General features: G+C 37.0%; 1 protein-coding gene and 1 pseudogene across 3 annotated transcripts in view; one reads left to right on the forward strand and one right to left on the reverse strand.

The window, feature by feature from the left end:
• Ccser1 (coiled-coil serine rich protein 1) overlaps positions 1-27575 on the reverse strand; it is a 1084048-nt gene that overhangs the window by 835273 nt on the left and 221200 nt on the right. For all 3 annotated transcript variants that reach the window (XM_051152255.1, XM_051152256.1, XM_051152257.1), the window contains exon 5: positions 4518-4638. In XM_051152255.1, the coding sequence (XP_051008212.1) occupies positions 4518-4638 (121 nt within the window). The remainder of the gene's footprint in view (positions 1-4517; positions 4639-27575) is intronic.
• Positions 16167-16485, forward strand: LOC127194799 (40S ribosomal protein S27-like; annotated as a pseudogene).

Genomic DNA, 27575 nt, shown 5'->3' on the forward strand with positions numbered 1-27575 from the left:
TGCTTCCCGGTAGCACAACTGCATCACATCACATAAAATACAACTGGTTGGTAAAATTTATTGAAAAACAAAATACATTCATGTAGTACCAAAGTATTTCAATGTTTTTAATTCAATGTCATAAAAATTCTACCGTTAAAAATGAAATTACAAACTAAATTGTGCGCACACTAATACTTTAAATTTTATCTTGATACAGTCCTTTAAATTTTGTCCCTTATTTTTTCTTTCATTTACCAATATTTTCCAATTTTCAAGGATCCTTTTTATCTCTATGTATCCCAGTCTCCCAGGCCTCACACAGAATCCAGTGCATAAAACTATTATGACCAGTATTGTGTCAGAATGGTTATTTCAAATAATCCAAGCCAATAGCACTCAAATCTGCACCTTCTTTCATTTAAAAGAAACTGTCTTTCTCTACTAGATGTGTTAGAAAAATTATCATTTTTTTTTCAGTTGCTGCTGAGACTATGAAAACAATTGAGAAGTGAAAGTCCTAGAAAATGAGAGCTCCAGACAGGCAAGTGATGTGGACAGATGCAGAAGAAATGGTCTTTGGCAGCTCTGAGATCCCACTGTGATATATCAGAAATTTCTACCCACTAAATTTTAATAATTACATGTCACTATTACTATCCTTAATTTTCCTGGAGCCACTTTGCCACATGACTCTCTCAGTGGAAACTGAGAATTTTCTGTAAATAATCTTGTGTTTATATTGAAATCCTTCATCTGTTTACACCAATTAAATTTCAAAATAATGGCATGTGGTATGCAGGGCATATATTATGAATTGATAGATAATTTCATAGGTTCAAATGAGAAATTTCATGTTAGAAAATGTCTGAATAGTGTCCTTGGAACCACAACTGAGGATTAATGTCAGCAAAACATAGGAGATATTATGCCTTCTGGGTCAGCTCAAGTGTTAAAACATATAACACAAGCATTGATGAATTATGGTGATGAAAAGCCAAGATTTTAAGAAACAATCGAGTGGCTTTATTTCAATAAGGTTAGCTATATGACTTTACTAGAGAAAAAGCTGTTCGCTGATTTGCTTTTGACACAGTTGAGGATTCTGCCAGGATTCCTAGAGCAATGTCTCCAAGCAGCTTTCAGCATTAAACATCTCTATACACGTCACCCATCATGCTAACAGGGGAAACTGAGGCAGGGGCATAAAAACTACCTTCTTACAGAGTAACACATTCACACACTCACAGTGAGGGCCAGGGTGTTACCACAATTAACAGATGGACAAACGGATAAGTGTCCACAAGCAAAACAGATTTGAACCAGTCCTTATTATGCCAGACAGCAAAAACAATAAAATCTACAGGATTTAGCAATATTGTTGGCAAAGAGCATTTAAATGAGAATATAGATGGTAAGACAACAGAGGAATCATGGACTGGACAGAAAGAAAAGGATGTTGGTGCTGCCTAGTAATGTGCACACGCACACGCATGCACACACGCACACACACACACACACACACACACACAGAGAGAATATGAAATAAGACTGTTTATGAAGCTGCTAGAGACTAGGAAAGGAGACAAATAGGTTATTAACTCTATTAACCAGCTTGTTATAAGTCCTTGAAAAATAACCCAAAAAGTCTATATGGGGACTAGATAGCTCACAAAGACACTGCAGGAACATCTGAGCTTTCTAATGTAACTTACTGGGCAAATACGAGATGCAATTTTCTTCCTATTAGACAAGAGATGACTATTGGATCCTAAAACTTAAACTACATTAGGTGCACCTAAATGGTTTTTGCATTCAGATTGCATTAAAACTGAATTACAATAACCACTTTCTGAATTGCTTGGTACTTCTTTCCTCTATAATGAGAATATTAATAGTGAATATCTTCATGCAATCAAATACATCCATTGCTCCATTTGATTCAGTATTATTGAATGGAACATTAAGAGATCTTCCTAATTGATTTCACAAAGAGCATCAAGCAGGAACATGTTGTAGCAAACTGCTTTGGGAGCACATCATAAGGTAGAAAGACAGGCAAAAGGCAAGCAAACACAAACCAGGGCAAGTAGCACGTCTCTGTAGGATATGCCAATACTCCTTCCCTAGAGAATGTGACAGGCCACTAACAAATGCAGGCAACATGCACATCCCATACCACCCACTATCATACAAACACACAGTGCCACAACTCACCACATGTCACACATCAGCACATAGCACTACCTGTCACACATTACATGTCACACATTAATTCATATTACATAACACACATCATGTGCTGCCATATAACATACAGATTGTCTTGTATCGTATGGCTTGACATATAATATAGACGTACACATCACACAACAACACGTATCATGCATTGCTACATATCTCCAAATTTCACTAGCACCACAGAGCATACATCTCACACCACCACATACCAATTTGCACACCATATCATCACAAATCACACACCACATAGCACCTCAGATCATACGTCATCATATATCATCAAACATTACATATTTTATTAGCACATATAATTATCTCCTGCCTCAGATAATCACATTACAATATATACCATATGTCACATGTTCATTCAGAGACTTTGTATCAGGCAAAGTCTTTTTAAAAAAATTTTTTTTATAAAAAAAAAATTTTTTTTTATTTAAGTAATTTATTCAGATTACATCTCAATTGTTATCCCCTCACTTGTATCTTCTCTTTCCCCACTCTCTCCCTCTTTCACCCTATTCCCCTCCCCTAGGTTTGTAACAGAAGGTGACCTCCTTCTCCACCATATGATCACAGCCTATCAGGTCTTATCCTGGTAGCCTGGTTACCCTTCCTCTGTATGCCACCAGTCCAGTCCTCCCCATCAAGTGGAAGTGGTCAAATAGGGGCCACGAGATTTCATGTCAGAGTTAGTCCCTGCTCTCCCCACAGCTGTGGAGAAGGTGCTGTCCATTGGCTATATATGAATAGGAGGTCTAGGTTTACTGCATGCATTGTCCTTGGTTGGTACAGTAGTTTGAGCAGACCCCCCTGGATCCAGATCTGTCAGCCGTGATGATCTTCTTATAAGTTTCTAGGACCCTCTGGATCTTTCTCTTTGCCCATTCTCCCTTACCTCTCTCACATGGAGTCCTAATAAGAAGACCCAGCATTTCTCCCAATCTCTTTCTAAGTGAAGACTTTCATGAGACATCCCTGTTGAGCTATTGTCCAATTATAAGTGAGTATACACCATGTGTATTTTTCTGGAACTGGGTTAACTCACTTAGGATGATAATTTCTAGTTCCATCCATTTGCCTACAAATTTCAGGATTTTCTTAGTTTAAATAGCTGAGTAGTATTCCACAGTTTCTTTATCCATTCTTTGACTCAGGGATATCTACGTTGTTACCAGATTCTGGCTGTTACGAATAAGGCTGCTATGAACATGCTTGAGCATAAAAGTTTTATATGGAAAAATCACCACCAAGTTTTCTACTTCATTGATTGAAATTGAATATTTTATCAGAAGTAACTGTAATTTAATGTTTGTCTATGTGTATTTCTTACTATGAACTTAATAATACTTATCTATTATGAGCTTAAAGTCTTTCATTTATTCAATGTATAAAACCAATTTTAACTCTCAATGAAAGCCAGTGTTGTTTAACTGAAAAATATATAAACGATACTTGCATGATTGTACCCTTTAAATATCCTTTCTGAGCATATAAACATATTTGGAAAATGAATGCCTGTATCATCATCTTCCATCTTGTCAAATTTTCACAAAATGATTGTATCCATGGCAACCAGGATGCAGATCAAGAAAGGCAACAAAATCAATATTTAGCAAACCTCTGTACTTCTTACTAAGCAATATCACGTGCCTCAGCAAACTTTTATAGTGTAAACTGTTAGTATATAATAAGGTACTGAAATTTTAAAACAGTGACTTGTCCTCCTTGTAAAAGTCAAGCCAACTTTAAGCTGTTTATACTGAGAACTGACTTCAGAGGTAGAGACGGGCCTCAGCAGGTAAGAGTACCTTCCCCTCTTCCACCGGACACGGGTTTGCTTTCCAGCATCCCTGCCTGCAGCTGACAAGAATGAAAGGATCCAACACTCCTTTCTTGTCTCCATAGACCTCTACTCACAAATGCATATACACAAATAGACACACACATTTACATAGGAAAAAAACAGAAATACAAAGTGATTCCAATTTAGACTACAACCCTGTAACTCTAAAATCACTGATCCAGGATCAGCACGCCCACAGACACAATGCCGACTTCTCAGCTTGTTGAAGAACAGCTTAAAACAGGACATCAAAATAAAATGCAAATGACACAGGTCAAACACCCAAGGCAGTAGATAGTAGTGACTTGTTGAATAATAATACGTTTGAACAAACTAACTGTACATCCATCCATTGCCACTTTTATCATATGCTGTGGCGTCTGGACAGCTATCTGTAGTTTGAAGTACTTGGATTATATCTCACAGCCTGGAATCTTAAAGAGCAACTTACTGTTTGGAAGGCTCAGGACATTTTGGTTCTTCTAGCGTCTGCATTTCTCTTGTTGTGTCCACTGTGCTAAGAAGGACAGCTGCACACGACATTACAGAGTGGCAGGAATCTTCCCGGCAAACTGCAGTTTGAAAACAATTCATTGCAAGTGTTAAAAATCACTCAGTGCCTGTTCTCGTGTTCATTATTTTGCTTTTATATTTTCAGCCAAGTTCGTGAATAATTTCAACAAAAACATTAACTAATATTAAAGTATCCTTAGCTCTATTTGCACATTAATTCCCCTATCTAGTTGTATAAGCCTGAGCAATTTAACTTAGCTTTATAGCCACAGTGAAAAAAGAAAAGGTATGCCTAACATTTAGCAGCTGAAAACAAATTTTTTGTTGAATAGTAAAAAAGAAGTATATACCATGGCGCATGTAGTTCATGAAGCTCCACAAGGAAAATTCAGCACTTCATCAAGACCAAGACCAAGAAACTCATGCATTAGCATTTGCCTACTTCCTGTGGTCTCAAACTCACCTACTGTCATCACAATGTTAGCATGAAGCAGCTTGTGTTTCTGACCTTTCTGCAATGGGGTCATAAACTTCATCATCATGCTTAAAATGATGGCTTATTTTGTTCCATGTGTGTTTGTAAGATCTACCCACAAAATGTACTGTTAGCTTATTATGGTGGCAATGTAGCCTTCTTTTGTTTATATCATTCAACTGTAAGAAACACAAGTTATTTCCAGTTTGGGGCTATTTTATTAGCTATAAATATCCTTGGTTGTTGTTGTTGTTGCTGCTGTTGCTGTTGTTGTTGTCTTGGGTTTGTGTGTGTGTGTGTTTTGTTTTTTGTTTTTGGGGGAGTTTTTGTTTGTTTGTGTTGGGTTTTGTTTTGTTTTGATGTTACTTTTGTTTACTTTTCCTCAAAACTCTGTAGGTGGTAAGTCTGGGTGAGCTGAACACACATCTCCACTTTGCGTCTCAAGAGGAAACTGTTTGACTGCACACCTATCAAAGATTTCTATGAGCCAAGCACTGTGGCCCAGGGTGTGGCCTGGGTAAATGGCATTTTCCTTACCACTGCATATAGTTCATCTTGATACTTACCCCATTTCTCTATTTAAAAAATAATACACTCGGTGTGGAAATAATCCAGACAAATTAATCTCAGTTTGTGGTGGTTGACACTGCTTGCAACTAGACAAGATCTGGAACCCTATAGAAGCTGAGCCTCTGAGCACATTTGTTAGGAATTGCATTTATGAGCTTAATGAGATGGGAAGACCCACTCTGAATCTGGGCAGCACCATTCCACGGCTTGGGTTCTGGATTGCAAAAAATGAGAAAGGGAGTTGGACAGGGCAGTTCATCCATCTCTTTTCTTCTTTGCGATACAACAAGCCCTCAGGCTCCAGCTGCCGTGACTGCCCTTACCATGGTGTCCTGCACCAAGATCTTTGGAGCTAAGTAAATGTTTCCTTCCTGAAGCTGACATTGTGAAGGTATTTTGTTACATGAACCAAACTGGGTTGTTAAGGATTTGCTTGCTTCCTGTGAGAGGAAATCAAGGCTCCAGTTTTTAAGAACAATTATACATCATCTTAGAATTCTGCCTCATACAGCTATTCACTTAACAATGCAGTCACATTATATGTCTTTAACCTATATGTTTCTGATAGCTAAGTCTATATGTATAGAGTCCTCATTCTACGTCATTCTAATTTATACAAATTGTTTTTAATCTCTTTAGTTAAATAACAGCAACTACCCAAAGATATTGCTCAAAATCCTGTTGGCACAATGTGTCATCTTTAATTGTATGAAGTCTAAGTTTCCCTGCTTCTAGTCTACACTCCACAATGTAAAGAATACATTCAGACCACAATCAGTGTGTGTGTGTGCACATTTTCAGAGTCTGATGATGACTGGTCACTGGGCATCAGCTATTGAGCATAAGTTAGTGATAAACCCACAAAGAATTTTCTAAATGCAGATGATCCAAAGAGAGAAACTTGCCTAGAAAAAAAAAATGAAAATATGTAAAAGAACCGGAAGGATATCTGAATTAAATGGAAATGCTGTCCCTCCTTGATACAAATACTCATTTCATGAACTACATGATGACAGAACAAATTGTCCTCTTACTCAATGCAGCAAGAAGCAAATAAGAAAAAGAATATAGGAGAGTGAAAGTGATGTCACAGATAGAACACGGGAATGCCCATCAGCCCAGACCACGGTTACAAACAGAAACTGCAAGCCATGGTCTTGCATTAGGGATGTTCTTGGGACTAAAGCATTAAGGATGAGTACATGGCCAGCACAAGCTGAAGTATATCTAAAACAGTCTCCCAATACTACTTACACAAAAGGGTAAAACAGTATCTACTATGTGTTTAAGAGAGGCTCTGGTTCTTTTGCTATCTCCAGAAAACCAGCAAATGCTTAATTGAATCTAGTATTCTATACATTTTTAGAATTAACTTTGCAACAAACAAGCCCAACAAATTGAGCGGTAATATTATAGTTTAATATATTAGAGCAGTATCATAGTTTACGTTTATATTATAGTCTTCAACCAGAATAGTGGTTCTCAGCTGTTGAGATAAAACACTGACAAAAAAAAAAAAAACATATAGAGAAAGTGTTTATTAGACTTACAGATCTTACCTAATCTTTTTATACTCCCCAGAATGACCTGCACAGGAATAGTACTGCCCAGAGTGAGCATCTGTATATCAGCAATCAACACGATGGCCCACAGATGTGCCCCACACAACAGATTGAAGGAGGTAAATCTTCAACTGAGAATCCTGATTCCCAAGTGACTCTAGTTTGTTGTCAGGTTAAGAAAAACCAACCAACACAAGTACCTTTAAATTTCATGTATCATAAGACACTAAGATTAGTGTGACTAATTCATATTATAAAAGTGGGTAATAAAGAAATGGTAACTTTTCAAGCATAACTATGTCACTGCTGCATGCCCAAGGCAGATATTAAAGAATGGAGAAATGGATATTAATAATAACAATATTCTGGCAAAAGACATTTTTCAAGTCCAAGTGTATACTTAAAATGCAGAGTATCTTTTAGTTATCATAATGGAAGCTCCTCTATGTAGGAACTGGATATATCTACAACATGTGTATTATCGAGTTTCATCACCTACAAACTTGTAGGTGAAAAAAAAAATTTCAGAACAAAATAAGTTTAATAAATGGAACAATACATCTTTATGAATATATACCTTAATGATACAGATTAAGATGAAAGTTCATAAAAATTCCCACTGTCTCTGTGGTGTAATTATATTCTTTTATAGAGAGTTAGTAAATTTTTATTCACTTAAGGAACATTACAAAATGATAAGGGTGTTAGTGGTATCAGAAAATAACACTGATCTGGTATTTCTGATACAATATCATACAAATTCCTACTTGAGGTAAAAAAAATTAAATGTGCTTAAAATGAAAATAGATATGTTGCTGGAATATGAAAGAAAATTAAACTCTAAAAGTATTACATAAAATGATAATCATGACTATTAAGAAAAATATCTGTATGTTAATATTCATTAATAAAGATAATAATATTTTTAATTTATTGCAGTTGTAAAATCAGATGTTTCATAAGTAAGTGTCCAAATTTTTCAACTTTCAGAATAAACTTGATTGAAAGCTAACTAAAGGTGACAATATCATGTTTGCAGAATGTAGTGAGTGTTCACTGTGCATCTCTCAACTCTTAACAGACAAGCTCCTTCCTGCAGTGCATGGAGATTAATAGAGATGGAAAACTGGACAGAGAACAGGAGACTCGGGAACACTCAGCCATATTTGGGAGGTGTTAATCACATCCTTCCTATCAGAGCTCATGAGGAAGAGGAGGCAGAAAGCTTGTAAGAGCCAACATACACACACACACACACACACACACACACACACACACACACACACACACACACACACACTGTAAGTTTTAGGCCACAAGAAATAAGCTTTAACTGATCATAAGGTTAAAATCAGCAGCAACAGAAAGTGATTGCCACTAGGAGGCACAGTTTTTGAAGAGCATGACTCAGGACATTTGAAGAGACATTTGATCTCCTAAGTTTAAGTATTAGTGCTCCAGGTTTCAGCACCATGCCTCCCAAATCAATTGATTCCCTAAAACTTTGTTTCTATTAGCCAGATTTCTAGAGATAAAAATAAAGGTTCTCATAGTGTAAATTCTGCCCATCACCACATGGCATTTTTTGACCTCATGTGATTCTGTTTGACTGGCTGGGTAAAACAGCATTGGCCCTTTCTTGTTTTTCAAAGCATCCAGGGAAGCAAAAACAGTCACAACCTACGTTTTTTCCCACTTGTTGGTATTCATAACAATAACATTAACTACCAAGGTCATCAAGACAGTTGCCAGAACACGGCAGGTATTTGTGGCAATAAACTAGATGCTTTCATTGTCCAACCTTGTTTGGCATGATAATTTTGGAAGTGATGTTTTTAACTCCCTTTGCAATATATATAAGTAGAACTTAATGTAAAATACTGTGATTTTTAGGTTTTGGGTTTTTTTTTTTTTTACATGTTTTAGAATAAATTATCTAGTGACAAAACTTTCAAATGAATATATCCTAGAGGCAAATTGTTCAGCTGAATACACCTTATATTAGAACGCATTTTCAGATCACATTTATCTGTATTCTTCATTTAGTTTCCACTCAGGATGAGTAGTATGTTCAGCTTGGGCTATAATAATAATTAGATAACTATATCTGTACATGAGCATCATGAAATAGAGGTTTTATAAGTATACAAACTAGTTCTGTTTTTTATAATGAGGCACTAACTTGACTAGGCTGAGGAGTCATTACTAGCACTCAGTTCAATACTGCTGCAAACACATTTTTCTCCATGTGTCTATAGTCCAAAAATATGTAGACTTTAAGGTAGAGAATTATTCTAGATTACCTCAGTGGGAACAACTCAATCAATCAAAATGACTAACTGCAGAGTTGAGGATAATGAAGACAAAGTGCTTCCCACATGAGAATCCACCGTCGTCTGATGTCATGTCTATAGACCCCAGGCTAGCTGGCTGACAACCACATAAAAGAATCCTTTGTTCAAAACTCAAACACTAAGTCTAATATCTCATGTACTACTATGATTTGGGAGGTGAAGCCAGAGTTAAAGGACACATTCATCCAAGTAAAGGAGTTTAAATGCATTTTAGTCTACATTCGACCTCTCAAGCAAACGAAAGTCTTCTTTTTTATGTCCCCCTGATACATACTAGTCAATATCTCCTTTAAAGTTGACATCCTAGACTTTGAGCTTCTACAAGGGAATGTGACAAAATCATCTTAATCTAGAATTAAATGTGATTTTCAATATGTGCAGATGAAGATGTAAGTCACTGAGAAACTGTTGGAAGGCAAGAGGGGGAGACAGGGTCATTTGTATAGTCCTTACTCTCACAGTCCATGCTGCACAAAGGAATCTGCATGAACACAGTATGGACAGCTTAATGCAGACAGTTATGACCTCGTGCTGCGATAACTCCCCTATGCAGATGGCCCTGGAGGAGAACAGGGCTGATAGCAACAGACACTAACTAAACTCCACCTCTCCTGCAGCACTTGAGTGTAGCCATCCAGGAATGAGGGAAGAGCACAGGGAGATAAAGACATAGACATCACAAGACTCAGAGTGGGGCTGATAGGGGGCAAGACAGTCTGAAATGTGATTGATTACCATTTTTCATCCTATTCCCCAAAACCCTGCTGGATAGGGATAAATTGGAAGGTTGTTCTGCTGGTTTGATTGCCTTTAGAATGTTGTGTAACTGTCTTTCTTCTTTCTGAATGAAGTTCAACTTTCAATGTACTCTGAATAAAACACAACTTGCTGTGCTTCCTGTGTCTGCCCAGTATTGTTGTCGGTGGCGGGCAGCATGGCTTCAGGAATACAGTTGCAGTTACATAATGCGAAGGGAGGAACAAGTTTTGCTATAATACAGCATTCACAGAACTCGACCATACCTGGTCAGGGTGACCATGGGCTAGAGAAGATGGTTGCCTTAGTAATTTGAAGCATGGTTAGGGTAACCTACATACAGGAAGCACAAAACCCGCCATAATTCAGTGCAAGCCAGGCATAAAGATGCACCAGAAATATTTGTTGGATGAATAAGAAAATGAAGTGAAACATTTAGGGGAATAAAGGTGCCACCTCCCACAAGTAAGGGTGTGGTAAAAGGCAATAATGTGGGAGAGAAATATCTTCAACTTTTGAGAAATTCAAAAAACTCAATATACTCTTGGCCTAGATAAGACAGAAAAAAAATAAAGAACAGTCTAGAGATATAGGTCATTGCCAGGACTGTAAAAAGGTGTCAATGACTCTACATTAGAATTTGATCCTGAGGTTAATAGGAATTGAGATCAATTATTCAATAAAGATGCAGCAAGACTGGCTTTCTGTTTTCTACAGCTGGCGTGGGTAATCCATGCAGACAAGAGCAAGATGGGCTGAGAATTGAAGGCCATGCTTCTGCAATGAAAATGTGGGAGGCATCAAGAGCGCCCAAGCCCTGACAAATAGTGCACTGCAAAGGAGAGACAGGTCTTGAATGGGAATTCAGAGGTTAGCAAGGCTATTTCATGTTCACAGGTACAGACTACATATATGTGTTTCTTTTATTAGGACAAAATACAAATCTCAACATATAATAAAAACAAATGACACAGTTAGATGCAGATATATGGGAATTGGCAGAAATCATGATAGAAGACCTTTAAATAGATCGGAAAGCCATTTTTAAAAATTAAAACAGTTTAGAAACACCTTATTTGATAACAGTGTAAATTAGACAATTTTAAGAGGTTCAAGAAATTGTTCATATCTTGATGTAATAACTAAATAGAGATGGAAATAATTATAACCAGGAAGCTATGGAAAAACTAAGAAATATAAAGCACAGCACTGAATGCAGCCAGGCTCTTTTCACAGTACCCACCCTTGGGCCCCATGTTGCCGTTCAATAGCTTTTCATCTTGTAACAATCTTTGTGTAGTTATTAAATTTACTATAAAAATTGTTTCTCGAAACTGCATGATTCTAACCAATCTATGCTCATTTTTATGCCTCAGCTTTTGAATACCCCATCTACATTTAAAAAATTTTTCTATTGGGACTCTAAATAAGAGACGCATGGGAGAATAGCAAAATAAAAGGATCCAGAGGGTCCTAGAAACCTACAAGTAGAACAATATGATAGGCAGATTTGGGCCCAGGGGTCCCGCTCAAACTAAGGCACCAGCCAAGGACAATACAGGAGGTAAACTTTAAACCCCTTCCCAGATCTAGCCAATGGTCAGAATATTCTCCACAGTTGAGTGGAGAGTGGGATATGACTTTCTCACGTACTATAGTGCCTCACATTTGACCATGTCCCCTGGAGGGGGAGACCTGGTGGCACTCAGAGGAAGGACAGCAAGTAGCCAAGAAGAGACTTGATACCCTATGAGAATATATAGGGGGAGGTGATCCCCCTCAGGAACAGTCATAGGGGAGGGGAATAATGGGAAAATGGGGGGGGGGAGGAATGTGAGGATACAAGGGATGGGATAAACATTGAGATGTAACAAGAATAAATTAATAAAAAAAATGTTAAAAAAAATAAAATAAATAAATTAAAATTTTCTTTCTTTTTTTGTTTTTTCAGATTCCAATAGATTTTTTTTCATTTTCTTATTTTATTAATTTTTCATATTACATTTCAATGGTTATCCTATCCATTATCTCCTCCCATTCCTCCCTCCCTCCCATTTTCCTCTTACTGCCCTCCCTATGACTGTGCCTGAGGGGGACTTCCTTCCCCTGTATATTCTCATAGGGTATCAAGTCTCTTCTTGGTAGCCTGCTATCCTTCCTCTGAGTGCCACCAGGTCTCCCCATCCAGGGGACGTGGTCAAATATGAGGCACCAGAATACGTGTGAAAGTCAGACCCCACTCTCCACTCAACTGTGGAGAATGTTCTGACCATTGGCTAGATCTGGGTAGGGGTTTGAAGTTTACGGCCTGTATTGTCCTTGGCTGGTGCCATAGTTTGAGCGGGACGCCTGGGCCCAGATCTGCCCATCATAATGTTCTTCTTGTAGGTTTCTAGGACCCTCGGGGTCCTTTTATTTTGCCATTCTCCCTTGATTCTCTCATTTAGAGTCCCAATGGGATGCCCTCCCCTCTGTCCCAGTTTCCTGGTAAGTGAAGGCTTTCGTGGGACATGCCGCTTGGGCTAGTATGCAGATATAAGTGAGTATATACCATTTGAGTCTTTCTGCTTCTGGGTTAACTCACTCATTATGATCATTTCTAGTTCAATCTATTTGTCCACAAATTTCGGGAATTCCTTGTTTTTAATAGCTGAGTAGTATTCCATAGTGTATATGTACCACAGTTTCTTTATCCATTCTTTACTGATGGACACTTAGGCTGTTTTCATGTTCTGTCTATGATGAATAAGGCTGCTATGAACATGGCTGAGCAAATTTTCTTGTTTTGTGCTGGAGCATCTTCTGGGTATATTCCAAGGAGTGGAATACCTGGGTATTGAGGAAGCCCTATTCCCATTTTTCTGAGATAGCACCAGATAGATTTCCAAAGTGGCTGTACTAGTTTGCATTCCCACCAGCAATGAAGGAGTGTTCCTCTCTCCCCACATCCTCGCCAGCATGTGGTGTCGCTTGAATTTTTGATCTTAGCCATTCTGATGGGTGTAAGATGGAATCTCAGAGTTGTTTTGATTTGCATTTCCCTGATGACTAAGGAGGTTGAGCATTTCTTTAAGTGTTTCTCAGCCATTTGATATTCCTCTGTTGAGAATTCTCTGTTTAGTTCCAAGCCCCATCTCTCAATTGGGTTATTTGGTTTGGTGGCATTTAATTTCTTGAGTTCTTTATATATTTTGGATATTAGACCTTTGTCAGATGTAGGGTTGGTGAAGATCTTTTCCCAGTCTGTAGGCTGTCGCTTTGTTCTCTTGACAGTGTCTCCTGCCTTACAGAAGCTTCTCAGCCTCATGAGGTCCCATTTATTAATTGTTGACATTAAGGCCTGGGCATTATTAAAAAAATAAACTAAAAATTTAACATAATCAGAAATTTAAAAAACAGAAAAGGGAAATAATAGTTACACACTTTACCATTGTAACTCACACTTTAGTATGATTAAGGAAGGCAAAAATGAATCCTGTAACTACAAATATAAGCTGAAACAGTCAATGGTTTCTAAATCTTCAGCATGCAACAAGCAAAAGTTCCTCAGAAGCAGATGCTGTGGTACATGCCTATAACCCCACACCACAGGCTGAGGCAGGAGGTCCATGAGTTAAAAGGCAGTCTGCACTATATGGATATATGGATAGTTGTAGGGCTACATATTAAGTTCTCTGTCTCTGTCTCTCTGTCTCTCTGTCTCTGTGTCTGTCTGTCTCTGTCTGTCTGTCTCTCTCTCTCTCTCTCTCTCTCTCTCTCTCTCTCTCTGTCACACACACACACACACACACACACACACACACCTTGAGTAAGTAGTTTATGAAGAAAACAGTATTTTTATTAACACCTAGAAACTGATATCTAAAAGCCATTTGGATTGAATTGTATCCCCCAAGTCATTCATATGTGAAAGTCTTAAGCTTGTCAACTCAAGAAGGTGACTACTTGTGGAGATAAGGTCTTTAGAGAGTAATTAACTTCACAGGGGTCACTGTAGAGAGCAATGTGCCTGGTGTCTTTTAACTGAACACAATGAGCAGGTGAGTAAGGTACTCTGCAGCCTTCCATAAAGAGCTGTGATGGAAACATCAGCATCACACCAATCCAAACAGGCCTGCATCTTTGACATGAATTGCACATAAGATGTCAGCATGTTGTTAACATCTGTATCTGGTCACCCCTGAAGGACAACTAGACACAAATGAATGAAAGGAACAAACTTTGTTTTTTAACTTTCCATTACATTGGCATTATTAATTTTCTAAAGATGAGAACAGAAATATTCATCTCTTCCTCTTTACTTGTAATCTAATCTTGAGTGGCAAGATCTCTGTTTCTCCTTTGGACCAGTGTGGACTTCTGTTAGCCCCTTCACTGAGGCATATTGAGGAAGTTAGTGATGTGTAACTTTAGATAGCAGGTCATTTACCTGTTTCTAGCTCTCTAGGGCACTTGTGAGGAAGTCTAGCCTTATGTACATTCTACATATTTCCTACCGAGTCCCTCAGCCAATAGTCCTAAGGAGGCATGCTGGTAAGTGCTTTGTCCTTCCACTGAGGTTTTAACAACAAAGAAGCAGGGGAAATTTCCTCCATGAAGCTTGAATTTCCTTCTCACAAGTCGTATTGACTGTTCAAGCAACAAATTTTAGGAAATGTTACTAAATGTCAACAAAAAATAGAGCTGTAGAGAACACTCAGTAATATATATATATATATATATATATATATATATATATATATATTATAGAAAGATTATAGATACAGATGACATAGATAGTATCACTATGATCAAGTTAGGTCCTCATTGATTCTGTTACTTCAATGACACAGGAAAAGAAATCTTTCCATCAAATAAATGTTTTCACATGTTACATATATGGTGAATTAACTGAACAATAATTTCAAGGTACTGATGATGTTTTTAAAAGCATTCCTGGTTAATACTATGGAAGTAAGAAATAATAAAGGCATTTTGATTCATATATGTGCTTACTATTTGCAGTTATATGCATACACACATATGAAACAGAGGATATTCTCCCAGAACAACCACAGCAAAAAGAAGTCTGATAAATGCTCTGTCTTAATCACTTGTGCTTTTCATCTCAAACTTAGAGCTCAGTAGTAAACCCTGCAGTGACTCTGCTGCAGAATCTACGTGCATGCATCAGCTCTACCATTCAGGACAACACTGTGAGTTTTCCAACCCTGCAATGAAATCACAGTTGTTACCCATTCTGGGCAAACATTTGTGACAAGTCCTACATTATCCAAATAAAGTTTAACCTAACATGGCTGTAATCAGATAGCCTACAATTTAGAACACACAAATATATAGAAGAAAAGAAAGGTGTTTGACATTTCAATATCGAAATAGTTTGCAAAGTGTATACACAAGCAATAGTCAAAATACTTAAGGGGAGGGAGGCTGGATCAAAATGTATTGTTCCTGTCCTTTTGGAGAAGCCAGTCAAAACTACAAATTATTAAAAACATAACCTATTTGAGTTTGTCAAAGATTTCAAAATAACAAATACCCAAAACACTAAGAATATAACATTTATATAATTCCTGATTGATTCATGGTTCTTCTTGCTATAAGTAGTTTATTACATCTATGTGTAATAATATAAATGTACATGTAAAAATAAATAATCAAAAATGCATTAAATATATATACATACTTTTCAAATGTAACTGTCATAAAAGCATCATTGTAACCTGGTGTTTCATTACACCCTTTCAAAATATTAAAACATTACCATAATATTTTAAAAATCCAAGATAAATATCACTAAGTAATGAATGTTATAATTTATTAAAAGCCATATTTAACCTTTCCGGTGGTGATGACCTCCCTACAAGAACATGCTTCTCACAAAGGACCTCCTTCATTCCTCTCCAGAAGAGGAGAAGAGGAGAAGAGGAAACAAAAGAAAAAGCATCTGGTGCAGAGCCCAATTCCTACTTTATGGATGTGAAATGCCTGGGATGCTATAAAGTCACCGTGGTCTATAGCCATGCACAAACAGTAGGCTTGTGTGTCGGATGCTCCCATATTCTCTGTCACCCTACAGGTGGAAAAGCAAGTCTGACAGAAGGATGCTACTTCTGGAGGAAGCAGCACAGAAAGTACTTAATTCAAGATGAGGGAGAACCACCCCCAATAAACACATTTTGGATATAAAAAAAGCCATATTTAAAAACTTACATTGGCTAGATCAGGGTAGGGGTTTGAAGTTTATGGCCTGTATTGTCCTTGGCTGGTGCCATAGTTTGAGCGGGACCCCTGGGCCCAAATCTGCCTATCATAATGTTCTTCTTGTAGGTTTTTAGGACCCTCTGGATCCCCCTGGATGGGGAGACCTGGTGGCACTCAGAGGAAGGATAGCAGGCTACCAAGAAGAGACTTGATACCCTATGAACATATAAAGGGGGAAGAAGTCCCCCTCAGTCACAGTCATAGGGGAGGGGAGTAAGGGGAAAATGGGAGGGAGGGAGGAATGGGAGGATACAAGGGATGGGAGAACCACTGAGATATAATATGAATAAATTACTAAAAAAATTTAGATAAAAAAATCTTACAATAAAAGAAATATTACACTTAATGAACTGTAAAAAAAAAAAAACTGTTGAATATAAATTTCCTAAAAATACTATCAGACAAAATCCTTCTGGCAGAGTATCTTTCTGAGTGTCTCCCATCCTTCACGTTCTAGCCATCTTGTTCTTCCCTTTGGGTATTTTGTTAGGTGTTTATTGGTTCTCAGAATAGTTAATACACAAATCATAGCAGTAGCAAAGCAGCAATCTAATCTCTAGGCATTTTTTTCTTTCCTTTGTCCTTTGCTGAGGATAGAAACCCGTGATTGGTAAACACTCTACCACACAGACACACTCACAGATGCAAGATATAATATATCATTTTATTGCATGTATAATCCAATTGGTCATTTTACATATTTACTCCATGTAATTTAATATAACCATGAATAAAAAGTCTTTGGCCCTTCCAGAGATTTTTTTTGATGTTTGATCTTTTAATTTTTTTTATTAATTTATTCTTGTTACATCTCAATGGTTTTCCCATCCCTTGTATCCTCCCATTCCTCCCCCCCCACATTTTCCCCTTATTCCCCTTCCCTATGACTGTTCCTGAGGGGGATTACCTCCCCCTGTATATTCTCATAGGGTATCAAGTCTCTTCTTGGCAACCTGCTGTCCTTCCTCTGAGTGCCACCAGGTCTCCCCCTCCAGGGGACATGGTCAAATGTGAGGCACCAGAGTACGTGAGAAAGTCATATCCCACTCTCCACTCAACTGTGGAGAATATTCTGACCATTGGCTAGATCTGGGTAGGGGTTTAAAGTTTACCTCCTGTACTGTCCTTGGCTGGTGCTTTAGTTGGAGCGGGACCCCTGGGCCCAAATCTGCCTATCATATTGTTCTACTTGTAGATTTCTAGGACCCTCTGGATCCTTTTATTTTGCTATTCTCCCATGCGTCTCTCATTTAGAGTCCAATAGGATGTCCTCCCCTCTGTCCCAGTTTCCTGGTAAGTGAATTTTTATGTATGCGATGTGGATGTGCCCGAATGAGTGTTTTGCATGTCGATACGGGTGCGTCTGCAGTCCAGACATCAGGTCCACAGAACAGGAGTTACAAGTGATTGTGAGCATCATAATTTGGGTGGTGAAGGTGCTCTCTGTCTCTCTCTGTCTCTGTCTCTTTGTCTCTGTCGCTCTCTGTGTATCTCTGTCTATCTCTCTCTGACTGTCTGTCTCTCTCTCTCTCCATCTATCTATCTATCTATCTCCCTCTCTCTCTCCCTCCCTCCCTCCCTCTCTGGTATTATATTTTCAATAGTCACAACAGTAGTAGTTGTATCATCCAATTTATGGTAAGAAGGAACAAATATAGCAAATAGCAAATTCCTTCTTATATTCCAGAAATAGCAGAAGAAAAATCTCTTGTACTTGGTCTCAGTTTGTACAACCATATATATATATATATAATTATAGTCTTGAAGTTATTTGAGCATATCATATGGATCTAGGTGCATGTGGATCTTCAGCACAGTACTAGTCTGGCATGAGCAAACTCTAGGCTCAGTGTTTAGTACTGCCCATTAGGTGAGGAAAAGCATCCACGTAAAATCACAGTGACTCCTTTGCTAAGAGCTAAGCCTGTTGTTAAAAGCAGACTGCAGTGGCTAGAGAGATGGCTCTGTTGTTAAGAGCATTTACTGCTCTTAGAAATGACCCGAAGTCTGTACCCAGCTTCTATATAGAGGCTCACAACTGCCTGCAACTGCAGATTTGGGAGATTCTCTCACCTTTTTGGACTTTTGTGGACTCCTGCATGCTTGTGGTATAGAAACATACACTCAGGCATATGCACACATATCTAAAATAAAATAAATATTTTAAAATACCACATTGTAGAACTCTATTCATACTCTTTTTAAAAATACAGCTCCTTGTTCTTCAAACATAGTATAGCTAGTAGCACCATCCTATCCTACGCCCTCTTCACTTTTCCTGTTCTTGGTTCATTTCTTGCTCCACCTTTGATTTGAGAGAACAAGCATCATATGCATTGTAAATCTCTGTTGAAGAAATTACAGTGGATACACAACGAATCCCAGACCATGAGACATAACTGATGAGTCCTTACTTCTGTACTTCTGACAGTTACTTAATTGGCTTCCCTCTGTAACGAATGGGGAGACACATCATCTGCATAATGTTCTTCCTTAGCTTTTAGAACTGAAAAAAAAAATATTCAATTATCTGCTCTTAAAAGCCACTCTTTCCTCAGAATTTTGCTTATGAATAACAAATCATGAGGAAATGTGTACAGGTATCCTCCAATGTGTGTGTTAAATAAAGCACGGCTCAGCTATACTGCCCAAGAACAGATGCTGAACTGGTGAAATTGCCTTTCTTCTGCCATCTTCCACCGTACTTCATAGGAAGTCACTGGTGAAAATCAGGAGACACAAATATAGCTATATAAACTGGCTCGTTTATCCAGAGGGTGGCTAGCTATTGAGGCAAGGCAGGGCCCTGTAGGAAAATTTCAGGTTTTGCAAACAAATATTAAAAAGAAAAGCAATGAATTTCTTCTAGATTTAATCTATATGCTTCTGCATATTGCAAGCTATATGCTATCACTTTCATGGGTAAAGGACTATAGAAATATTAATCAATTGTCCTAGATGTCTAGTAACTTTATGTGTACAAATCGTCCATGATAAGCACCCAAGAGTGCACCATTTCCATAGAACCACATGAGATCTATAAGATGGGACATGGAACAAAAGATAGGGATGTCAGTAGATGGCTCAGATTTACTTTAACTTCAGGCGTATCCCCAGAGAATGAACTACTGCACAGCTAGACACTGGCTTTTGGTTTACTACCATTTCTAAATACTAAGGGAAATTTGCAATTCCTTTTCTCAAACTTCATTAGTCTTCGTGGAAGTGTGGAAGTAATGGCTATATTTATGTAATTGCTATGAACAGATAATATTTACAACTAAATAAAGCATACATAATTTAATTTGCATGCTATGCTGGACGAATGATTCCCAGGCCACAAAGATCTAAACGTACTTGTTGTAACCCACAAACCTTTCTCAAACTCTCACTGGCATGACATTTCTGAAAAGTTCTTCTCTGCTCAGAGAAAGTACCAGTCTTTAAAAATCTCTTTCATATGGGGAGTATGCAAAACCCTTGGTATGGAAAAATAGCCTGTGAATATTCATGACATTTCTGAGGTTTTGTATGACAACATTTCACAGAACCATGACAGTATTCCATTTTATTCACAGAATACTGCCTAGCTAGTCTCCTACAGGGTTGCTTCTGAGGAAGGAGCCCAAATATCTGCCCTATAATTTTTTTTCTAAATAAGTACATAGCTGATAAAAGTAATTAATGTATAACAAACATAAATTGGTGATAAACTGTGCCAAGTATCAACACATTCATATAACTGTCCGGAGTATTAGATTCCTGCATTGCAAATATCACATAGTGATTAAATTTTGTGTGCTAAGTATGAGACATAAGACTTCAGGAACATGTGTTCTCTTTTATTTCTGGTCTAGTGTTCATTGAGAATCATACCGGCCCATTATTTTTTACCATTTTGATTCAGGCATTTTCAAATATCTTCAGACAAAATATGACTCAAATAGCCAAATTCTCCTTTGCTCATGTGCATATATGTTACTTATGCTTATATATTCTAAAGGCATAAAAATGTCAGGTATTAGAAATGTCAGTAATACTTTTCTAATTTACTATCACAAAATAAGGCTGCATAGTGAAAGCATTATTATGATTTTGGTTTTTTTTTGTATCATTGGTACAAACAGTTGTAAAGAGAAGCGAAGCTTCGTGTCTTTATTCAATAATAGAAGATAAAAATGTAAACAAATTAGAAAAATGTGGCATTTTGATAAGTCGGCAACACCTAAATAGGTCTGAAAATTGGCAGCATCTAAAGATGTTATGGAGGCTGTGGCAGCAAGGTATTACTAATATGGGAAGAATCCACTCTTTCTAGACACAGTTGTAATTGTGTCACAGACTGATTCTGGCTCCTTGCCTTCAATTATCAATACACAGTCATCTCATTTTGCCTGAGAAATCAAATCAAAAGCCATATGTATGATATAGGAAATGTTTTCTCAGTGTTAGCAATAACACAATAACCACCACCTTCATTTCCTCCCAGGCATAGCTAATTACTAGTGTCTCCATATAAAAAACATGGTCAATTCTACAGTCTTTGTAGTAATTAATCAGATAAACAACAGACATCCTTAAAATACAATAAAAAGCTTAAAATTCCTAAAGTTTATATTTAAACATCTATATAATGTTTGTTTAAAATAATATGTGTATGTATATATTGTGTTCTGCCAATAATCTTTACTTTTTCCTACATTTAAACTTCATGAAGGCAGGAGCTAAGACAGTCTTGCATATAATTGTATTTTGATGAAATAGTGCTTATTTAAGAACTTGTTCATATAACTTTTATTAAAGCTACAGAAATCATAAATTTATAGTTTATTATAGAAATAAACCAAAGAAAATATAATATGTATCAGTGAAAACAGTGCTATATATGTTACATATTTATTCACAAAATAATGTGAAGAGTCCATGCACACTCTGCACACATTTAGAAACCAGAATGCCTCCACTGGTAGGGGTTCTGTGTGCCAGGGGAGCTGATACAATTCATTATTTTAGAAACCATATTTTAGAAATAATTTGTAACATATATTTACTTCTATATAAAATCCATGGAATTCTGTCAATGAGTCACTTCTGTAAGCGAGAAACATACTAGACTGGGTCAGGAAACTTGATTCATTATTATAAATACATCTGATTTGATCTACAGTTTTCTTTGTATGTGTACTGAATACCAGCACCTGCAATGCTTCTTATTTGCTTCCAAATGTTACAGCTTGCATTAGGGCTGTGCTTTGGGATAGGGAATATAAGTAGTATGTAAAATCTGCCTTGCTTCAGAATGTTGACACTAAAGCTAAACTGAGCACAACTGAACTGAATGCTAAACTAAGGCATGCATAGCTTCAGCTAAACATGTACACTACAAAATTCATAAATATCTGCATTTTATTTCACAACTTGTCTGTAAAATAATGTTTAAAAGCAACTCATACTAAGTTCTGGAAAAAAGCATTTCATCTGCTTTTGATCAATACTTTGTTTAAGTCAATGGCATCACTTTAATATAACCAATTTTGCTAGCAGGCATTGGAAGAAAAGCAATCCCATTTATAAGGATTTCAATGAAGCACTCTGTTTGGGCCTTAATCTGAATTCAGTCTTGTCAATGTGGTTAGTGTTTCATACATGTACTGAAAATATAATTAGCAACCTTCAACATTGTGGTTATAAATGCTTACAGCTTAACTTAACATGATCCTAGTTAGTTAATAGGATCTCTATAACTTAACATCTAATATGTGTAGAATGAAAATAAAAGGCATGCACCTAAAAGCTTGCAACAACAGGAATTTCTTTTAATATGCTAGTCTCCTTCATCTTCTGCTCAGAGAGAAACCTTAATATCGATTGAGACTTTAAATATCATTACCTGAGGCAGCCATGGTAAAAATACTGAAAAATACTGCTATAATAATGATATACATAAATCAATTCTAATAAAACTGGTAATTTACAATCATTAAATGTTCCCCAGCCTTTTATAAAGACTCAAATATAATTATAAATCAAAGGATTTTTTTATTGGGCTAATGGTGAAGAAGATTACGGTAACCTCATTGTTTCATTGACTTTTCCTTAAGAGGATGATGAGTATCAAAGAACCTCCTTATGGACATGGCTTCAAATGTGGCAAACCAGCCTATTTTACCACAGACAGAATGCTGTTTTAAAAAGAGCAAGATATGATGCAGGCAGAGTCGATGGCCAAACACTGCCAAGACATGGTTAGCAAGTCCTCAATGGTTCCTGCCTCACAAATATGTCTGTCAGTATAATAGGCCAGAAGGCTGAAGATGATGTTCCAACATTTTAAAGAGCTATGGGTGACTGTTCAGGCAGCAAACTGTCTCTGTCATTTTTTTTTCTGTTATTATTAAATTAGGAAGCTGCTAACTAACACTTTCTGTTTACTTAGGTAATTAATTTTACTCCTCCTCCAGTCTCTGATGGGGTTGAACGCCATAAAGCTGAGTGTCACAATTGAGCCTAGTTGTTTGGGGATTGAAATGCCTTTAGGTCTAGATAAATGTTTTAAGTTGATAAAGATGAGATATGATAGATATTGATTTACATTCAGAATTTAACACTCACCAAGATAGAAAAATGTTTTCTTCATGGCTGCCTAATACAAATAAGCAAAACACTATGAATGTAAAAATGAATGCAATTCCTGAATGTTCTGTGGGGTTTTTTTGTTTGTTTGGCTGGTTGGTTTGGTTTGGTTTTTTTTTTTTCTGTATGTAGTTTGTTTTATGCAGGTGTAATAACATAGATGTGTACATAAAATATAATAAAAAATAAATAAATAAAGAGATAAACATCACACCCACATAATTTATCAATGGAAGGAGTAAACACTGAGTTAATGTCAGCAACATCTTCCTCAGTGCATGAGCATCACAGGATCTCAGTGTTCAGTGATGATATTCCTCAGCAAATGATGAAATGAATTCAAGCTCTTAGAGCTCACATTTCACTTTACTCAGTTGGTGTGTGCATGTGAATGCTGTTTGTATCTCTGTGTATAGGGGTTTGGGTCAATATGTAAATACTAGATGTGTGTGTGTATGTGTTATATGTGTTCGTACATTTATATGGAAGACAGAGTTGACTTTGAGGGATTTTTTTCTAGCTTATTTTTTGACGCATGATATCTCACCGAACATAAAGCCCTTAATTTGAGTAGACTGGCAGGCCATGTAGAACTATAGGTCCAACTGTTTCCTCTGCATTAGTGGGATTATTAATGATGGTGTTTTTATCATTTGATTGATTTCTTAGAATTTCTCACAAGTAGTCCAACACTGCCTTTTCCAGCTCTTCCTGTATATTACCCACGCACACATCAGTCCTCTCAAGTTCATGACCACATCTGTAATTATTGCCCCCCCCTCTCTCTTTCCTTGTATAATTATTCCCACAATAGTTAAATGATAGAGAGACAGACAGACAGACAGATAAAGGTACACTCCCCGCTGGGCCTTTTAATGTATGTACTTGGGTTCTGGATCCCAACGTCAGGGCCTCATGCTTGTCCAGCGATCACTTCTCAGCTGCGGCCATCTCCTCAGATCTCAATTTGCATCTCTCAAGAGATAAATTACTTTTGGAATGGAATTACATAATTTCAATAGTAATTAGTGACCACTACCAAAGGTGCTACTAGAAGTTGACAGCTGGCAAGTGATGGGGTATCAGTTTTGCACTTGATGGTATGGTTTCTAGTATGTTGGATAGCTCCAGGGGAAGGCCACACAACCAATAATATTGGAGCAGCAGAAATTGGTCATAATGCTTTGTTTTTTTGAGGTGCAAAGTTGAATAGATATGGAAGGGAGGGGTATATCTGAGAAAATTTGAAGGAAGGGGATGAATATGATCAAAGTGCAGTGTATAAAAACTAATAAAATGAAAAAAGACATATTTAAAATATCCACTAAAATAAAATGTAATGAAGAGAAACTTAAAACTCAGCAGAAAATTATCTAAAGAAAAAGTAATGTATTTATTCCTGCTCTTCACACAAAGAGATGATCTATACTAAATTATTTGTTATAGTAAGGAATGGCATTGGTGATGAATGGCAAAAAAAAATTATTATTTTGTTTAAATAGTTAAATGATTTTTTAAACAGTAGATATAAAGAAGTAACAACTCCTGTTCACATTAGAAGAGCAAACAAAGGAAGATCGGGGAGACACGAGACAGCTTCTGTGGGTGATGTGAATGCCATCAGACCATGTAGGCTCTGCTAACCTGCCTCTGGGTGGGGAAAGTGAAAGGCAGGAGGAAGCTGGATAGGGACAGAGAGTCCCCATGAATAATAACGGATTATTTTGTGGGCTGCCGAAGCTGTATGAAGTCCTCCACAATGCAGTACTGACAATGCTGTGCTCCTGTACAGAAAATTAGTCCAAATCTCTGATCAAGCAAATAGTACAGCAGAATCCATAGGTCATGCTAGACAAAACACATACAGCCATTGGCCATCCATTTTATTAAGGAAAACAAAATACTTGATACACCCAAAATGCCATAGCCTCTTTCTTTGGAAATATTTTTCATACCATATATTCTGATAATGGTTTCCCCCTCCTTCATCTTAAACTGCTCTCTTTACATCAAAAGGGATGCTTCCTTATCTCAGAGAAACCTCCTCCTCCTTATGTCTTTTCTTTTTTTTTTTTTTTTTAGGGGGTGGGATTTGTTTTGTGTTGTTTTTTTTATTTAAATTTATTTTTTAATTTATTCACTTTACAACCCAATCATATCCCCTTCCCTTGTCTCCTCCCAGATCCACCCACCTTCTCTCTTCTCCCCTAACCTCACTTAGTCCTCAGACAGGACTATCAACTGAACCCAGCCTACCAAGTCTCATCAGGACTGCCTATATCCTCTCCTCTGTGGCCTGGTGATGCACCTGTAAGGGGAATATATCAAAAAGCAGGCACCAGAGTCCATGGCAGGGATAGCCACTGCTCCCCTTACTAAGGGACCCATATGGAGACTGAGCTGCCTATCTGCTACATCTGAGCAGGGGAACCCAGGTCCTCTTGATGCATGGTCCTTGTTTGATGCATCAATCTCCAGCCCAGGACTTAGATTTGTTGGTTCTGTTGGTCTTCTTGTAGAGCTCCTGTCCCTTCTAGGTCCTTCTATCCCCCTACTCTTCCATAAGACTCCCTGCCCTCTGCCCAAAGTTTGGCTGTGAGACTCAGCTTCTGCTTGGATCCTCTGCTGGGTGGAGTATTTTAGAGGACCTCTACAGTAGGCTCCAGTCTCCTCTCTGCTGTCCTGTTCCCTCTCTTCAACTGCCTCTAGTGTTCATTATATTTGCCCTTCTGAATGAAAATTAAGCATCCTACATAGGGTCCTAAACTGAAGTAAAACGGCCCTTTTAATTTTCCAAACAGGTGGAAATTTTTTCATCATTTTAGTTTTTAGACCATCATCCTCATATATATGGTGACTTCTCCTACCCCAACATCAGAATACTTAGATTTAGGAAAGCTAAGGTCAACTGTTTAATAATTAAAATCACTTGTGGGAAGAAGCACTTAACTGTTAAAGGCTCCTAAATTGAATTATTCTGTTCTTTTAAATATTTAAATATAACATTCTATAAAAATCTATTCAAAAACTTTTTTTTGTTTTATTTTAAAAAAGGCAAAATTAAAAGAAAATGTGAGAAACTTCATATAAAGATTGTAACATGAACGTTATAAGACATTAGAAGATAAATAAACTTGAATTTTCTGTGTTAATTTTATACTCTGCCACATTGCTGAAATGTTTATCAGCTCTAGATGTTTTATGGTGTCTTTAGGTTTCTTTATGTATGCTCTCATATCTTCAAATATAGATACTTTGCTTGCTACCTTTCCTATTTGTATATCCTTCATTTCCTTTATTGTCCATTGCTCTAGCTAAGACTTCAAATACTCTACTGATGTCCTTGCCTTGTCCCTGATTTTAGAAAAAGTGGTATGAGTTTCTTTCCATTTAGGGAGATTTTGGCTGTTAGATTGCTGCAAATTGACTTTATTATGTTGAGGCATGGCTCTGCTATCCCTACTTTTTCCAGGACTTCTTTCACGAAAGGATGTTGGACTTTTGTCAACAGCATTTTTCTGTCTCTAATAAAATGATCATGAGGTTGTTACCGTTCAGTCTGTTTATATGGTGGATTATGTTTATCAATGAACATATGGTCAACTGTCCCTTCATCGATAGGGTCAAGTTTATTTGATCATGGTAGATAACTTTTTTGATTTGGGTTATCAGGATTTTAATGAGAAATTTTGCATCTATTTTCAGAAGGGATATGGTTATATAATTTTATTTTTAGTGAATCATTGTGTGGCTTGAATATCAGGTTAATAGTGGCGTTGTAAAAAAAAAATTTAAATGTTCCTTACATTTCTACTTTTCCAAATATTTTGAAGATATTGACACTAACTCTTCTTCAATGTTCTGATAAAATTCTGTACTGAATCCATATAACCCTGAACATTTTTTGATTGGAAGATGTTTAATTACTACCTTTATTTAACTAGACATTTCGGGCCTGTTTAAATTGCTTATTTCAATTGATCAAACTCTTGTCTCTTCTATATATCAAGAAATTCATCCATTTCCTTTATGTTTTCCAGTTTGGTGAAGTATAGATTTTTAAAGTATGTCTGTATGATTATCTGGATTTCTTTGGTAACTGTTGCAATGTGTCACTATTCATCTCTAACTTTATTCATTTGGATCTCATACTTCCTTCAATTAATTTGGCTAAGGGTTTCTTAGTGTAATTTTCTCAAAGAACCAATTCTTCATTTCATGGTTCCTTCACATATTGCTTTTATTTTTTTTTTCTTTGTTTTGTATCTGTTTCGTTGATTTCAGTGACATTGGCCTTCATGCTGGTTATTCTTCCCATTATTCTTCCCATTCTTCTTTTTTTTTTTTTTCTTTTTTTTTTATTAATTTATTCTTGTTACATC

The sequence above is a fragment of the Acomys russatus genome, chromosome 10 (genome assembly GCF_903995435.1).
Source record: "Acomys russatus chromosome 10, mAcoRus1.1, whole genome shotgun sequence".
In the NCBI taxonomy this organism is placed as follows: domain Eukaryota; kingdom Metazoa; phylum Chordata; class Mammalia; order Rodentia; family Muridae; genus Acomys; species Acomys russatus.